At 41.0% G+C, this 18,789-nt stretch overlaps 1 protein-coding gene across 2 annotated transcripts in view; it reads left to right on the forward strand.

Annotated features, from left to right (window-relative positions):
* LOC122563760 (potassium voltage-gated channel subfamily KQT member 4-like) overlaps positions 1–18,789 on the forward strand; it is a 631,877-nt gene that overhangs the window by 504,027 nt on the left and 109,061 nt on the right. For both annotated transcript variants that reach the window (XM_043717964.1, XM_043717965.1), the window contains exon 8: positions 6,682–6,770. In XM_043717964.1, the coding sequence (XP_043573899.1) occupies positions 6,682–6,770 (89 nt within the window). The remainder of the gene's footprint in view (positions 1–6,681; positions 6,771–18,789) is intronic.

Raw genomic sequence — 18,789 nt, forward strand, 5'->3', positions numbered from 1 at the left:
AGAATTCAGGGTTAAGAGGTAGGTCAGCAGGTGTACATTGTGTGATCTGGCAAACTTTATAGGACCCAATGAGTTTTCCCATCTTTTTGCTTATATGCTGTCCTGTCGATCTTGAATTCTTTGCCACTGTGTGGACAAATTTTGATCAATGCTTATTCAGGATTCACTCAAAACAAAATCAGAGAATTCTCATAGACTGATTCTGCATGAGGGTCACCTGACAAAATGCCATCATGACAAGCAGTCACCATATTCAGGATACCGCTGGCAATAGAATTGGCTGAAGCTGCAAAAGAGCCATACATGCATTTGTATTTTAAATAGTAACCAAATTTATAATTAAGTAATAGGATTGGACAATCAATTAAATTATCTAGATTAGAGTGTTGCTGGAAAAGCACTGCAGGTAAGGCAGCATCCGAGGAGCAGGAAAATCGACGTTTCGGGCAAAAGCCCTTCATCATGGCTCAAAGTTTCCTTGATTTTTTAATCAAGCAGTTGATTTTCAGTTGCTGTCAGAGATGAGATTGGTGTAAGTTTTGAAAAGAATGCTGGTGTGTCAGTGCCCTGAGACTTTTGGGGATGCTTTAATTTTCAAAGCCCAGGTGACTGGGGAAGCCAGTGTCCTGCTTTTTCTCTGTTAAATTCCTTGAGGAGCTCATTCACCGTTTGGGACTTGGAGAGTGCAAGAAGGCAATTTTGAAATCAGATCAGCAAACCCAAACAGTTGTGTGCATGACAGTGTTGATGCTGAAGAGTTGTTTTTAATGTACAAGTTTATTAGAATCAAAGAATCACAGAGGGTTTGCAGCATATTAAGAAGGTCGTTGGCCATTCTATCTATGCCAATCATCAAGCAGCTATCTACTCTAATCTTATTTTTCAGTACTTGGCTTGAGTCCTTTGTGCTATGATGTTTAAAGTGTGCATCTAAATTATTCTTCAATGTTTTGAAGGTCCCAACAACAACCACCCTTTTGCCAGTAAGTTGCATATTCCTCTGGTTGGAAACATTCTTTTCTTCGTATCCCCTCTAAACCTCTTGTTTCTCACCTTTAAATTGTGCCTCTTAGTTATTGACCCTTGTAGTACAAGTAAAGGTATCTCAATGTTTGATCTGTCTACGACACTCAGCCTTCTATGCTTTAATGAAAACAACCTCATCGTATTCTGTAAAATTGTGGCTACTACAAATTTACTTTAACATTTCTAAATGACTCTCCTTTAGAACTGTGAAGAATCATCATATTGAACTTGAAATACTAACTCTGCTACAACACAAGAACTATACAAAGCCCTAAAAGATGAAAACCCTACTTGTTTCGTTAAACAACCTTGGTGTGAAATAGTTTAAAGTGTAATTGAAATTACATAGTGGTATAAAAACATACAAAGAACAATTAATTGACAGAGAAACATTGGACATGACATAGGAAGAATTCTGTGCTTTTCATCAATCAATTCCATGAAATCTTTAACATGTACTGGACAAAAATCTTAACATTCATCTGAAGCATAAAACTCTGACAAAGTTGCACTCTCAGTACTGAGTACCCGCTATTGTTCTGGAGGAAAGCAGATCCTGATGAAAAAAAATGTGGAGAAAAACAAGTGAAATTGCAGTGAATATTAGTGTTACTAGTAATAATGCAAGATGTATCCTCAGGTATCCATTTCATCAAATCTTAGAGCTTGATAGATGCAAAGGCTCTTCTTTATTCATGACCTTAATTTTGCCCATTACAGAGAGGCTCGCCTTTATGATGAAAATGACAAGAGTGCCCTGAAATAACAAGTTTCACCCCAGAACAAAGCATTCTCATTTTTGTGGGGATGGGGGAGTCAGGCCGGATTTGTGCCACCATGCTTTGCAGAGGCAGCTGGGCATTGAAATCTTCAACTGCATCCACTGGAGTGAGATTTTAATGTTCCTTTCGCCTGGAATTCTGTGCATACAAAGTACACTTGCTGAGAACTGATTTGAACTTCATGGATTAATTTGAATGCCATTGGACATATTAGGTTCTTGTCAAGAACATCTTTTTGAATTGGGATCATACTCTCTTTTTGGGAGTCTTCGGTATTCATGGTGTGCCAGGTAGTCTTTGAGATTGTTGACAATAGAGAAGATTGTTCTGAAAAAGTGAATAAACCCTTTGCAACTGTCAAAGAAGTGCCATACATGTCAAGAAAGTACAGTTTGTAATATTGAACTTTAAATAAAAGGACTTTTTTGATAGATACATGGTTACTTGAAGGTACAAGGTAAGAAATAGTAGAAACTATGGTTTGGCAGTAAGTTAATAAAGAGGTATTGAGGGGCAATGGGGAATGTTTGGAGGCGTATAGGGAACATAAGGAGCCATATGGGGTATGCAGAATATATACGGTGGCACAAATGAGTATCGGGCATATGAATGAGTTGAGAGGGTTGTAAGGGGTTGAGGAATTTTGTTTTAGTATATCATGGGTTGCTGTCTAGGATTTATTGTCCATGGATGTAGGTTTGCTCGCTGAGCTGGAAGGTTTGTTGTCAGATGTTTTGTCATCATATTAGGTAACATCATCAGTGAGCCTCCGGATGAAGCACTGGTGGCGTGGCCCACTTTCTATTTATATGTTTAGGCTTTCTTGGGTTAGTGATGTCATTTCCCGTGATGATGTCATTTCTGGTTCTTTTTCTCAATGGGTGGGTAAATGAGATCCAAGTCAATGTGTTTGTTGATAGAGTTCCGGTTGGAATGCCATGCTTCAAGGAATTCTCGTGTGTGTCTCTGTTAGCCATGGCCTAGGATGGATGTGTTGTCATAGTCGAAGTGGTGTCCTTCCAAATGAGAAGAATGATACTAATGAGAGTGTGTCATATCTTTTTGTGGCTAATTGATGTTCATGTATCCTGGTGGCTAGTTTTCTGCCTGTTTGTCCGATGTAGTGTTTATTACAGTTCTTGCAAGGTATTTATTGTCCATCCTTTAAGCAGTTGGGTGGTGAGTTGCTTTCTTGAACTGATGCAGTCCTTGAGCTGAAGATGCTGTTAAGAAGGGCATTCTACGATTTTGAACCAGTCAGGATGATGTGCAGCCTGGAGGGGAACTTTAAGGTGGTGGTGTTCCTGTGTGTCTGCTGCCCTTGTTTTTTTTAGATGTAGTGTTTGGAAGGTGTTATTTGAGGAGCCTGGGTGAGTTGCTGGTATATAGAGTCATAGGGTCCTACAGCATGGAGATAGGCCCTTCAGCCCAAACTGGTTCATGCTGACCAAAATGTCCATCAACGCTAACCCCATTTCCCTGCACTTGGCCCATATCCTTCTCAACCTTTCATATCCACATATTTGTCCAAATCCCTTTTAAATGTTGTTAATATACCCATCTCAACCACTTCCCCTGGCAGCTCATTCCATATATGTATCACCTCAGGTTCCCTTTTGTTCTTTTCCTCTAACCTTAAACTGATGCTTTCTAGTCCTCGATTCTCCAACCCTGGGAAAAAGACTAAGTGCATTCACTCTGTCCATGACTCACATGATGTTATGCACTTCTATAACCACCACCCTCCCCAAGCCTCCGACACTCTAAAGAAAAAATCCGAACTTGTCCAACCTCTCTCTACAACTCAGACCGTTGAGTCCGGCAACATCCTTGTTAATCTGCACTCTTTCCAGTTTAATGACATCCTCCTGTAGCAAGGTGACCAAAACTGAGCACAATACTCCCAAGTGTGGTCTCACCAACATCCTGTACAACTGCAACATAACTTCCCAACTTCTATACTCAGTGCCCTGACTGATGGAGGCCTGTGTGCCAAAAGCCTTCTTCACTGCCTTGTCTCCCTATGACTTCATTCTCAGAGAACTCTGCACCTGAACTCCAAAGTCCCTCACTTCCACTGCACTCTTTTACGCCCTGCCATTCACCATGAAGCTCCTCTGTTGATTTGACTTTCCAAGATGCAAGACCTCTCACTTATCTACATTAAACTCTTTTTGCCATTTCTCGGCCCACTTCCCCAGCTGATCAAGATCCTGCTGCAATTTCTGGTAACCTTCCTCACTGTCCACGATACTGCCTATTTTAATGTCATTTGCAAGCTTACTAATCATGCCTTATATATTCTTAACCAAATCATTGATATAAATAACAAACAGCAATGGGCCCAGCATCAACGCCTGAGGTGCACCACCAGTCACAAGCCTCCAGTCTGACAAAGATTCTTCCACTATTACTCTCTGCTTCCTACCATCAAGCCAATTTGCCAGCTCCCCCTGGATTCCATGCGATCTAACCTTCCAGAGCAGCCTACCATGTAGAACCTTATCAAAGGCCTTACTGAAATCTACATTGACTACGTCTACAGCCCTGCCCTCATCAACCTTCCTGGTCACTTTGTCAAAGACCTCTAACAAATTTGTGAGGCATGCTCTCCCATGCACAAAGCCATGCTGATTATTCCTAACCCTGTCTTTTCAAATGTATGTATATCTTATCAGAATCTTCTCAAGTAATGTACCTTCCACAAATGTTAAGCCTACTGGTCTATTGTTCCAAGGTTTTTCTTTGCAGCCCTTCTTGAGTGAGAGCACAACATTCGCAACCCTCCAGTCTTCCAGGACCTCACTAGTGACTAACGATGATGCAAAAATATCAGCCAGGACCCCCGCAATTTCTTCTCCAGCCTCCTCCAGTGATCTTGGGTATATCTAGTCAGGACCAGGAGATTTATTCACCTCCATACATTCCAGTACATCCAACACCTCCTCTACTGTGATATGGACTGTCCCCAAAGATATGACCACTAACCTCCCCAAGTTCCCAAGTCTTCATGTCCTTCTCCATCGTAAATACAGACGATAAGTATTCATTGAGGACCTCGTCCATCTCCTGTAGTTATACACATAAATGTCTACTATGGTCCTTGAGGGGCCCTCTCCTTTTTCATTTTCTTTTATTCTTTTTCCTTTAATATACTTAATGAACCTTTTTGGATTATACTAATCTTCTCAGCCAAGGCTATCTCATGCCCCCTTTATGCCTTCCTGATTTCCTTCTTCAGTAAACTTCTGCATCCCCTCCAGATATTCCCTTGATCCCAGCTGCCTGTACCTGAGCCATGCCTCGTTTTTTCTGGTCAAAGCCTCAAAATCTCTTGTCATCCAGGGTTCCCTATTCCTGTCAAACCTGCCTCTCACCCTCACAGGAACATGTAGACCTTGAACTCTAGCTATCTCGATTTTAAAAGCCACTCATTTGCCGAAGATCCCTTTGCCTGCAAACAAACTACTCCAATTAACCCCTTCAAGCTCAAATCTAATTCTATCAAAATTTGCTTTGCCCCAATTTAGAACTTGAGCCTTGGACCAGCTTTGACCTCTCCACAACTATTTTAAAATTAATAGAACTCTGGTCACTGGTTGCAAAGGGCTCTACCACTGTCACCTCTGTCATCTGCCCTGCTCTATTTCCCAAGAGTTTTGCCCCTTCCTGAGTAGGGCCCTCTATATGCTGTTTGAGGAAACTTTACTGAACACACTTAAATTCCACCCCATCTAAGCCTTTAACACCCTGGCAATCCCAGTCTATGTTAGGAAAATTATAATCCCCAACTATGACAACCTTATTGCTCCTGCAAGTCTCCACAGTCTCCTTGCATATTTGTTCCTCTAATTCCTGTTGATTATTTGGGGGCTTATTGTACATCTCAATAACATCACCAACCCCTGTTTATTTCTTAGCTCCACCCACAAAGCCTCACTGGATGATCCTTCAGTTATTTTGTCTCTGATTACTGCTGAGATACTCGCCTGAATCAAAAATGCAACTCCTCCTCCCCTCTTTGTTTCATTGTGCTGTTTTAATTTTTGTACGCATTGCTAGAACCCTGAAGCAGGATTTCTGCTCAACCCACCTTGGCAACTAGCAGCCCCTTTGGCTCTTTTCAGGTGACCCAGCCTGACTTCCAGTCTAACTTATTCCCCACAAATGTGAAGTGTGAACAGGTGTTTGTAAAGCATGTGTCGGTGGACCTGAGCAAGGACTGAAAGTCAGTGTCGATATTACTCCTTAATATCAGCATCTCATAGGAATTGTTTTGTGTCGCTGACACAATGCTGCACATACAGTGCTAGAAGTGAGGATTCTTAGAAATTGTCTTGCTGTTGGTGATGGACGTTGACGATGAGTGTTATGAAACTCCCCACGATAGAACCATGTGTGACCACTCACAATATATTCAGAAGTGAAGTTCAGGCAGTTGGTGAGGGAGTAGAGGATGATGACATTCTAACAGCACTTTTCTAGGCCCTGTTGTTGTCTTGATGAGAAGAAAATGTTCAAATGCATTAAAAACAAATGTCCTTGGAACTCATTCAGGGTGAGTATTCACCGTTCACTGCAATATTGCCAAGTATCTGAATCCTTTTAATCACAAATTTGTAATTAATTTGCAGATTTCAACAGTGTTATAGATTATTGTATATTATTTTACATGCACCAATAATTATACATACTGTTTCCTTATGACATGAAGCTGCAATGCCTCATTAATCAATGAAATTGCTCTCAGTGTAAAATTCCCATTATCTTGCATGGTGTTTTATGTGCCACTTTTTATTTTGCTTTCTTTTGTCCTGTCCTGTTTGATGGTTTGATCTGTTGGTGTGTGTCTTTCTCTGTTTTATTTATCCAGGCTGCTTGGCGTCTCTACTCTACAGATGTGAGTCGGCCATACCTGACGGCCACCTGGTATTACTATGACAGTGTTCTACCTTCGTTCAGGCATGTACCCACAGACCACTGAAGTAACAATTTGTTGTATCAACCTGCCTTTCAGTCTCTACCTGACTTCAGTTTTCACTCTGTCTAATCTGTGTTGTTCCAATGAAGAGAAAATACCAATTTAATTGTTCTGCCAGGCAGTCCATTGAGATCTTACAGGACTGATTATTTCTGGGCCCAGAAGTCTTGATCCCTGATAAATATAATCTGAACATTGCAGGAGCTTGCAAGTGAATTCTTGAAAATTCAATTTTTGGCCTTAGTGCCCCAGAAGGGGGAAAATCAGTACAAATTACCACTTCTCACTTCACTGCTGTTGGTGTACTTTTGTAATTGCATGCAAGTCTAGGCTTGATATGCTTCTCTTATAGTCATTGTGCATATCTATGCTCATTCTCCAGGCTCGCAAGTGGAAGGTAGAAAGGTTGCAGGTGGAAGCGTAACATGAATCCACATCCTCGAGGGAAATGTGGTCCTCCTGAAAGTTTTTATTTTTCAAATTGCTAATTAAAGATGTGCCACAAAAACTAATACTAAGTCACTGTTTTGCCCAAGTGACAATTAATAATGTATAATCTGGAACCTAAGCATCAGCAAATTCTTTATTATTGAAGCATTATTGCTTGAAAACTTTAAAAAGAATACTTTGAAACAATGTGTGTTTCTTGTATGCGACTTGTGGTTGCCGGCAGACCAAGAAAAAAGGTTCCTTTCTCTTTGTTGTCCACTATTGCAGTTATATTACTGCCATATTCACTAGTATTGAAGAGCTTGCACACCCCCATTGTCCTGTAATGGGAAAAGAGACAGCAGCAGCCTGTGTCGCAGTTTTCATGTCCCCATTTCCATGTTGTCCTGGCATTGTGTAAATTCTATATTTTTCCTGATTTATTTTCCATGAAGTACCCATGACCACTCAGGAGTGTTTGTAGTGGGAGGACTTTATATTTAGTTTTCCAGGTTGACATTGGAGAGATTAGATTCAGTTGATTCAATGTTATTTTCATAAGCATGTAGGGCACTGCACACTGAATTGTTTGAAAACTGCTTAGTATGAAAAAACAATCATTCCTTGATCCATAGATACCCCAAGTTTTCTTTCACTTGTTATGACGTGTTTTTAAATTTACATTAAAATAGTCCCTAAACAGCACGAGATTGATGGTTCCTGTCTGACTCAGAATTTCAGCTTCAATTGTTCAGGTAAAGAGGAAATGAACTTTAGGCAGAGAGTTTTTGTGCTAATCACAATCATTGCTTGTTTGAAGAATAATATAGTTACAAAAACATAACATCTGTTATAAAAGCACCCTATGCCTTGTCTCCTCTATTGCTCTAATGGCATCAGTTACAAACGGTTGGTTTCCAAAGTTCCTGAAAGCATTCATTCAGTTTAAATAGGGACAAGCATCAGAATAATCTAATGAATCAACCCAGAGCTACATAGCTGCTGGAAAACCAGTGGCAGGGGTCACGGGGTGGATATCATGGAGTTTGTCCTATTCTTGAATGGTTAAAAGTTTTATAAGACCAGATGGTTTGGAGTTGGCAATTCTCACCCTAGCTCTTACCCAATTGGCAGTTCCCATCTGTTTGAAAGTGCCCCTCCAAAACACAAAGGTATCTGCTTGCATCAACATTACTGAAGCAATTGAAGAAAGAATGAAACCTAAACCAACATTGAATCCAGAAAATAATTATTATTTTGTTGCAGCAAATACATGGAATGCTGGAAAACCTCAGCAGGCCTGGCAGCATCTGTGGACAGAGAATCATAGTTGATGTTAACGAGGAAGAGAAATAACATTTTGAGTCCAATATGACTGATAATGTACTCAAAATGTTAATTATCATCATCTTTCTGAAAGTGCTGCCATATCTGATGAGTTTCTCCAGAATTCTCTGTGTTTGATTCAGATTTTCAACATCTGTAGTATTTTGCTCTTATTGTTTTGTTGCAAACATTTTTCCTACAAGTTGAGAAGGTTGTATTTGGATTAAAAATATTCTCCCTGGGTATATCTTCCTCATCAAGTTAACAGAGACATTTTAGAGCTCAGACTGCACCATCTGGAGTCCACTGCACCAGTGTGGTTTGAGTGTATTGTCAAGACCTGAGACGGACACACCCAACATGCCTAACAAACCTCTGTGTGGTTAGCCAGCAGGTTACATTCAACAGCCTTCTGACCAACTCAGAACAGATCCCATATAAGATACATTTCCATAGGATAAATCATATCCTGCAGAGAAGCTCTCTGGAAATGCTACTGTGCACTATCAATAGTAAGGCCAGGTTGTCCATCCCTAACTACCCTTGAACTAAGTGGTTTGCTAACCATTTTAGAAGGCAGACAACCACACAACTGTGGGGCTGGAGTGGGGCCAGACCAGGTCAGGATGGCAAACTTCCTTCCTTAAAACTACATCTGTTCTGATAATAGAACAGATAATAGAATCAAGACCTGCCATACCACAAGTTATATTTTCAATATAACTCTTTAATTAAATAAATAAAATAGCCAATTACTTCTTTTGTACTATTATTCAGTACTTTTTAAAAATTAGCCAGACTTCCTTAATTAAATCAAACTAACTACTTATCATCAGCAAAACCTTTTTATGGAAAGTGGCAAACAGTGATTAATACTAAAGCTATGATCAAGAATTAAAATTGTACATACATAGACACATTCACACAAGGAATATAGCGATAGATAATGCCTCATGGCATTATTGCGAGACTATTAATCTAGAGACCTTGATAATGTTCTGGGGACCTGAGTTTGAATTTGCCAGGGCAGATGATGGAATTTGAATTCAATAATAATCTAGAAATAAGAGTCTAATGATAGCTATGAAATCACTGCTGATTGTCAGGAATATCCATCTATTTCACTAATGTCCTTTCAGTAAGGAAATCTGCCATCCTTACCTGGTCTACATGTGACTCCAGATCCACAATAATGCAATTGACTCTTAACTGCACTCCAGGCAGTTAGGGATGGGCTATAAATGCTGGTCCAGCCAGTGAAACCCACATCCCATGGATGAATAAATAAAAATGCAAAAGGATGTGGAGAAAATGCATTTCAAAAAGGAAAAGGAAATCCCTGAGGGCTAAGTGTCAGGAACGAATGATAAAATATAATGACTTTTCATTTCCACTGAATTTCATGTTGATGAAGCCAAATTGCTGACAGCCATAGATAGATGTCCAATTCTGATTCCAGTCAACTTGGATTTGAGTCTTCTTCCCTTCTGATTTTAGCAGGAAACAGAAATACTGGTATTTGATAATTCTATCAGTTTTCAAAAATTTCTCCTGAGAAAAGGATTTCAGGAAGCACTTCCAGCTTTGAAATGCCTTCTTTAGTCTGAAGCTTGAATCTGTACAATAGAATCAGAAAGGGTTTCTGGGCAACAATTTGCACAAAGGCCAACCACAGCACACATTAAACTGTTGTCTTAATTTCCAAGAAGTCACATGGTAACACCCTTTTCAATCCAGAAAATACTTTGAACCTCCCAGTTTTCCAAGTTTGTCCTTAAATATGTATTCCCAACACATTAGATAAAGGGCTTCTGCTATCAAACTCCAGTCTGGGCCGAAGGGCCTGTTTCCACACTGTAATATAATCTATAATCTAATCTAAAAAAAAATACTTTGAATCTCCCAGTTTTCCAAGTTTGTCCTTAAATATGTATTCCCAACACATTAGATAAAGGGCTTCTGCTATCAAACTCCAGTCAGAATTAGCACCATAAGCAAGGAAGACCCTGTTCACCCAATATTTTTAACTCACCATAGACTAAAAATTATGAGTCTGGGATTCGTGGCATCCGCCAACAGGCTCAAGTGCAATGAAACAAAATCTCATTTAGTCAGATCCCTGGTGAGAAATCAAGTTGCTTAATCAAGCAGTGGCTGTGGGGCATTGATGTCAGCCAGAAGGCAGCATCATGCTGCATCAATGTCTGGAGCTGTACTAGAGCGGGACTTTGCAGTGAGGTGACTAAGGTGGCAATGAAGCACAGCAGCGGCTGGGGCCCAATGCAAGCCCAGATGGCGGTAGTGAAGGATGGCATCAGTGGTGGTCAGCAATGAAAGGTGGCAGCAATGGCAGTCGGTTTTGAAGGATGATGGCAGTGGTGAAGCGGCACTCTGGGTCAAAGCCTTGCAACAGTCAACAGCACAGGTGGTTGGTGAATACAGATGAGTCTTAGCACCGTACAGGAAAGCATACCCAGTGCAGGGCAGAATGAGCCCTATTGGGGTAAGCTCAACTTGGAGCATTTGCAGACCCATGTAATATTTGACATTTTAGCTTTATTTCTTTATTTTTCCACTTTTATACTAAAATGACTTTAGAGTTTAATTTAGATAAATGCAGATGTTCCATTTTGGTGGGTCAAATCAGGGCAGTCAACGATAGGGTCATGGGAGTGTTATAGAACAAAGAGATCCAGGGTACAAGTTCATAGCTGCTTGAAGGTGGAATCACAAGTAGACAGGATGAGGAACAAGGCTTTTGACATGCTTGCTTTCATCAGTCAGAGCATTGAGTATAGGAGTTAGGATATCTTGTTACAGCTGGACAAGACGTTGGTAAGGCCACATTTGGTATACAACATGTAGTTCTGCTCATCCTACTATAGAAAGGATATTATTAAACCAGAAAGAGTGCAGAAAAGATTTACTAGGATGCTACATGGACTGGAAGGTTTGAGTTATAAGGAGGTTGGGTAGGCTGGGACTTCTTTCCCCCGGAGCATAGGAGACTGAGGGGTGATCTTATAGAGGTCTATAAAATCATGAGAGGAGTAGATAAGATAGCTAGCCAACAGCTTTTCCCAATGGTAACGAAGTTTAAAAACTAGAGGGCATAGGTTTAAGGTGAGAGAGGAGAAATACAAAAGGGTCCAAAGGGGCAGTTTTTTCACAGAGAGGGTGGTGAGTGTCTGGAATGGGCTGCCAGAGGTAGTGTTGGAAGCAAATGCAATTTCATCATTTAAGAAACATTTAGTCAGGCACGTGGATGAGATAGGTACGGAGGAATATGGACCAAACGCAAACAAATGGAAGTAGCTTAATTGTGAAAAATGGATAGCATGGGCAAGTTAGGGCCTGTTTCCATGCTGTAGACCTCTATGATTCTAAGACTGTAGTGCTGACCTATATCTTTATTTTCTATATCTACACCTAAGATTTTGTACCTAGGAATTTTGTACGTAAGATGGCGACATTGTACACTTTTCACTGTACTCTTGTACCTCATACTTGAGTACACGTAACAATAAACCCTTAATAGAAATCTAAATAGAAATCTAAATGAGTTTTGAGGAATGTTTTAGCTCAGGTTGTGGTTCTGGATGCAGGTTTGCTCGCTGAGCTGGAAGGTTTGGTTTTAAACGTTTTGTCACCATACTAGGTAACATCATCAGTGAGCCTCCACATGAAGTACTGGTGGTATGGTCTGCTTTTTATTTATGCATTTGGGTTTCCGTGGGTTGGTGATGCCATTTCCTGTGGTGATGTAATTTCCTGTTCTTTTTCTCAGGGGTGATAAACGGGATCCAAGTCAATGTATTTGTTGATAGAGTTCTGGTTGGAATGCCTGGCAAAATAGAATAATCACCCACTTTGGCCAATGACCTCACACTGCAGTAAAGAACTGGGGATCTTCACTAGGATCGCAATAAAACCTATGATGATTTATGTCAACAGGTTCCATTGAGCTTGTTGGGAGGTGCAGTAGGTGTGGGTCATCTATTAAAGTGAGGAAATGTAAAGAAGATCCCATGCCAGTGCTCTCACTAGAACTTAAATCCAGCAACAAATTGAAGATGATCCCTTGTTGATATCATTGGACCCGTCTGCAGATCAGTTTTCCATCTCTCCAGCTATTAGAATATACAAACATACAAATTAGGAACAGGAATAAGCCATTCAGGTCCTTGTGCCTGCTGTAATATTCATTAAGATCACGACTGATCTAAGTGTAACCTCAACTACACGTTTCTACCCCTTTTCACCCCCTTTTTTAACAAGAACTCATCTATCTCTGTCTTAGAAATATTCAAAAACTCTGTTTCCACTGATCTTTCAGGAAGAGAGTTTCAAAGATACATGACCATATGACTACATGATTGAAGAACAGTATTAGTCCAATTGGCCCATCGAATTTGCTGAAATTTTCTCCTGCCTTCTCCACAAACTTTGTTCCCCTTACTAATCAAGAACCTATCTTAAATACATTATGACTTCGCCTCCACAACCTTCTATTACAATGAGTTCCACAGATTCACCCATTCATGCTGAAGAAATTCCTTCTTATCTCAGTTCTGAAGGATCATCCCTTCACCCTGAGGCTGTGCCCTCAGGTCCTAGTCTATCCGACAGGTGGAAATATCACCCCCACATCTAGTCTATCCAGGCCTCTCAGTATTCAGTAAGTTTTGATGAGAACCCCTCATTCTTCAAAATTCCATTGAGTACAGAGTCCTCAACTGCTGCTCATACGACAAACTCTGCATTCCCAGGATCATTCCTGTGAACCTCACTTGGCTCACATCAAGGACAGCACACACTTCCAATTCTGCTCACAATTTTCCAAATACAGTCTGACCAGAACCTTATACAGCATGAGCAGCACATCTCTGTTCTTGTGTTCTGGCCTTCAGTCGAAAGGAATGCTAACATTGTATTTGCCTTCCTAACTGTCGACTGAAACTGCATGTTAACCTTACAGGAATCCTAAACTAGAACTCCTAAGTTCCTTTATTCTTCAGATTTCCAAAGCCTTTCCCCATTTAGAAAATAGTTAATGCCTCTTTTTCTGACCAAAGTGCATAACTTCACAGTTTCCCACATTGTATTCCAACTGTCACTTCTTTGCCCACTCTCCTAGCATGTGTTGTATAAGCCTTTGATCTTCTCCTTATATGTTCTGTGTCAAAGGCCTTCGTCTCTCACTAACATCTGATGAACGAACAGTGATTCGAGAGCTAGTGTTTTCAAATAAACCTGTTGGGCTATAACCTGGTGTCATGTGATTTTTGACCTTGTCCAAACCAGTCCAACATTGGCACTTGGACATCACTTCCAACCTATGCTACTCTTTTTGCGGCCTCCATGCTTCCTCAGTACTATCTTTGTGTCATCTGCAAACTTAGCAACAATGTCCTCAGTTCCTTCATCCAGATTGTTAATTTATAATGTGAATAATTGTGGTCCCAGTGCTGATCCCTGCAGAACACCACAAGTCACTGGCTGCCATTCTGAAAAAGACCCTTTTATCCCCACTTTCTGCCTTCTGCCAGTCAGCCAATCTTCTATCCACGACAGTACCTTGCCCCAAAACTATACGCTCTTATCTGATTTGGCAGCCTCATTTATGACACCTTGTCAAAGGCATTCTAGAAATCCAACTAGATCTCATACACTGGTTCTCCTTTATTGAACTTGCTTGTTACCTCCTCAAAGATATCTAACAGAATATTTTGTTGTGACCTCCCCTTGACAAAGCCATGCTGAATTAGCCCTATTTTATCATGTAGTTACAAGTTGTCTGCAATCTCAATCTTAAATAATGGATTCTAAAATCATCCCAATGACTGATTTCAGACTAGCCAGCCTGTAATTTCCCATCTGCCTCCCTCCCTTCTGAAACAGGGATGATACATTAGCCATTTCCCGGTCCTCTAGGACTCTCCCTTACTCCAATAATTTCTGAAAGATCACACCAATGCCTCCACAATATCCTCAGCTATCTCTTTCAGAACCCTGGGTTGTAGTTTACCTGGTCTACAGGTGGGGGAAGGTAACTGCAGGGGATGGACACAATTGAAATGTGGAGTTTGTTCAAGGAACAGCTACTGCGTATCCTTGATAATATGTACCTGTTAGGCAGGGTGGAAGTGATCGAGCACTGGAGCCATGGTTTACTAAAGAAGTTGAACCTTTAGTCAAGAGGAACAAGCAGGCTTATGTAAAGATGAGATGTGAAGGCCCAGTTAGGGCACTTAAGAATTACAAGTTAGCCAGAAAGAGAGAGGTAAGAAGAGCCAGGAGGCGACATGAGAAGTCTTTGGCAGCTAGGATCAAGGAAAACCCTAAAGCTTTCTATAGGTATGTCAGGAATAAAAGAATGACTAGGGTAGAATTAGAGCCAGTCAAGGACAGTAAGGGAAGTTGTGCGTGGAGTCTCGGGAGATCAGAGAGACGCTAAATGAATATTTTTCTTCAGTATTCACACAGGAGAAAGAAAATGTTGTTGAGGAGAATACTGAGATACAGGCTATTAGACTAGATGGGATTGAGGTTCATAAGGAGGAGATGTTAGCAATTCTAGAAAGTGTGAAAATGGTTAAGTCGCCCTAGGCCAGATGGGATTTATCCTAGGACTCTCTGGGAAGCTAGGGAGGAGAGTCTTTGGCTTTGATCTTTATGTTTTCATAGGAGAATAGCAAATGTTGTCCCCTTGGTTAAGAAGGTGAGTAGCGAAAACCCTTGTAATTATAGACCAATGAGCCTTACTTCTCTTGTGGGCAAAGTTTTGGAAAGATTATAAGAGATAGGATTTATGATCATCTAGAAAGGAATAATTTGATTAGGGATAGTCAACATGGTTTTGGGAAGGGTAATTTGTGCTTCACAAACCTTATTGAGTTCTTTGAGAAGGTGACCAAACAGGTGGATGAGGGTAAGTGGTTAATGTGTTGTATGTGGATTTCAATAAAGCGCTAGAAAAGATTCCCCATGGTAGGCTATTACAGAAAATATGGAGGCATGGGATTGAGGGTGATTTCGTGATTTGGATCAGAAATTGGCTAGCTGAAAAAAGACAGAGGGTGGTGGTTAATGGGAAATGTCCATCCTGGAGTTTAGTTACTAGTGGTGTACCGCAAGGATCTGTTTTGGGGCCACTGCTGTTTGTCATTTTTATAAATGATTTGGATGAGGGCATGGAAGGATGGGTTAGTAAATTTGCGGATGACACTAAGGTCAGTGGAGTCGTGGACAGTGCAGAAGGATGTTGCAGGTTACAGAGGGACATGGATAAACTGTAGAGCTGGGCTGAGAAGTGGCAAATGGAGTTTAATGTGGAAAAGTGTGAGTTGAATCACTTTGGAAGGAGTAACAGGAATACAGAGTACTGGGCAAATGGTAAGATTCTTGGTAGTGTAGATGAGCAGAGAGATCTCTGTGTGCATGTGCATTGATCCCTGAAAGTTGCCACCTAGGTTGAGAGGGTTGTTAAAAAGGCATACAGTGTATTAGCGTTATTGGTAGAGGGTTTGCGTTTCGGAGCCACGAGGTCATGTTGCAGCTGTACAAAGCTTTCGTGCGGCCGGACTTGGAGTATTGCATACAATTCTGGTCACCACATTATAGGAAGGATGTGGAAGCGTTGGAGAGTGTGCAGAGATTTACCAAGATGTTGCCTGGTATGGAGGGAAGGTCTTATGAGAAAAGGTTGAGATCTTGAGGCTGTTTCATTAGAGAGATGAAGGTTAAGTGATGAAGGTTAAGTTGGCTCTAAGTTGGTCTCATCTGTCCACCGCCACTGTGGGTTTCCCTGCTGGGCCCACTCGAGCCTACGTTGGGCCTACTCACCGACTGCCACGAGTCCATACTGGGCCCATTCGCTGACCAACATTCGTAACCTTCTCATGTGCTACTAGTGTCTTTCACCATGAAGACTGATGCAAAGTACCGATTCAGTCCTCCGCCATTTCTTTGTTTCCTATTATTGCTTGCCCTTATATTTCATCATCTCCACTGATTGCTTTTCTTGGTTGCCCTCTGCTGATTTTTAAAAGCTTCCCAGTCCTCTGACTTCCCATTAATCTTAACCACATTGTGTGATTTTTCTTTTACTTTTATGCTGTTGTTTACTGCTCTTGTTAGTCCTGATTACCTCGTGCTCCTCTCTTTGTTACTTTTTCCTTGGGATGAATTTCAGCTATGCTTCCCAAATTATCCTCAGAAACTCCTGCCACTCCTGCTCCACTGTCTTGCTGCCAGGGTCCACTTCCAATCTGCCTCAAAGCCAGCTCCTCCTTCATGACTTTGTAGTTACCTTTCCCCAGTTGTAATACCAATACATCTGATTCCAATTTCTCCCTCTCAAACTGCAAGGTGAATTTGTTCATATCTTGTCTCTGCCCCCAGAGTTCCTTCACGTTAAACACCCTAATCAAGTCTGCCTCATTATACATTCCTGTGAGACAAATAAGTTCTCTTCATTTCTGACTTCAAAGGTGACCATTTTCACATTTTCATCTAGATTCTCTCACATGAGGAAGTTTTCTTCCCAAATCTATGTTTTGAAACCCCCTCAGAATCCTGTATATTTCAATCAAGTCTCCTCTTAATCTTCCAATGTGTACAAAACGACCCTGTCCAACCTTCTCTCATAAGACTACCTGCCCATTACAGACATTAGTTGAGTAAGCCTGAGAGTCATTGAATCATACAGCATGGAAACAGACCCTTCAGTCCAGCTTATGCATTTATAAAGGCATGAGGGCCTTGGTTAATAGCCATTGGTCTTTTTCCTAGGGTGTGGGAGTCAAAAACTAGATGACATATGTTTAAGGTAAGAAGGGAAAGAGTTAAAAAGGACCCGTGGGATAACATTTTCATGCACCGGGTAGTTTGTGTATGGAACACTGCCAGAGGAAGTGGTGGAGACGGTGTAATTGCAACGTTTAGAAGGCATTTGGGGGTGTATATGATTAAGAATGGTTTAGAGGGATATAGGCCAAATGCTGGCAAATGAGATGAGGTCAGATTGGGATGGTGAATGGCAGGTGCCATTTCCCTAGTGTGAGTGAGTTCAAGACTAGGGAGCATACTTTTAAGGTGAGAGGAGAGAGATTTAAAAAAGACATGAGGGGCAATTGTTTTGCACAGAGAGTGTTCATGTGTGGCACTTCCAGGGGAAGTGGTGGATTCAGGTACATTTGAACGTTTGAAAGACATTTCGATAAATGTATGAATAAAAAATGTTTGGAGGGATATGGGCTAAGCACAGGGAGGTGGGATTAGTTTGGTTTGGGATTAGGGTTAGCATGGACTGATTGGAGTGAAGGGTCACTTTCCATGCTGTGTGACTCTATGATTCATCCACACTGACCAGAAATCCAAATCTGATCTAGTCCCCGGAATTTATCTACCTTTATGCGTCTTTAAGACCTCCAGCATCTCATTTTCTGTAATATGGACTCTTTACAAGACATCACTATTTATTTTCCAAAATTCCCTAACTTCCTTGTCCTCCTACATAGTAAATACTGAGGCAAAACATTTGTTTGGTATCTCCTATGGCTCCTCACACAGATAACCACATTAATCTTCAACGAGCCCTATTTTCTCCCTGGTTATTCTTTCGCCCTTAATATATTTATAGAACCTCTCTGTATTCTCCTTAACTCTATTTGCCAAAGGTATCTCAAGTCCCCTTTTTGCCATCCTCATGTCCATCTTAATTATACTCCTACTGCCCTTATACTCTTCTAGGGATTTACTCGATCCAGTCTGTCTATACCTAATATATGCTTCCATTTTCTTGACCAGAGTCTCAATTTCTCCAGTCATCCAGCATTTCCTGCACCTAACACCTTGCCCTTCACATTAACAGGAACATACTGTCTCTGACCTCTTTGTTATCTCATTCTTAACCAACTCCCCCTTTGCAACCGTCTTCTGCCCCAATTTGTCTGATCTGCCTCCAATACATTTATGTTCTTCCTTAAATAAGTGACACACACTGCACACAATACTCCAGATGTGTTCTCACAAGTGCCCTGCAGAAGTGAAGAATAATCTCCACTATTTTTGTATTCAGTTTCCTTGACAATGCACAAAAGCATTCTGTTGAAAACTAAATATTTTCTGAGGATGTCACACATTCCCAGTGGAATACTGTAATTTATGCAAGTAAGAGTGTGGCACAACAGCATAGTAGCACAGTGATTAGCACTGCTGCCTAAGAGTGTCAGGGACCCCCAG

The sequence above is a fragment of the Chiloscyllium plagiosum genome, chromosome 27 (assembly GCF_004010195.1).
Source record: "Chiloscyllium plagiosum isolate BGI_BamShark_2017 chromosome 27, ASM401019v2, whole genome shotgun sequence".
NCBI classification, from domain to species: domain Eukaryota; kingdom Metazoa; phylum Chordata; class Chondrichthyes; order Orectolobiformes; family Hemiscylliidae; genus Chiloscyllium; species Chiloscyllium plagiosum.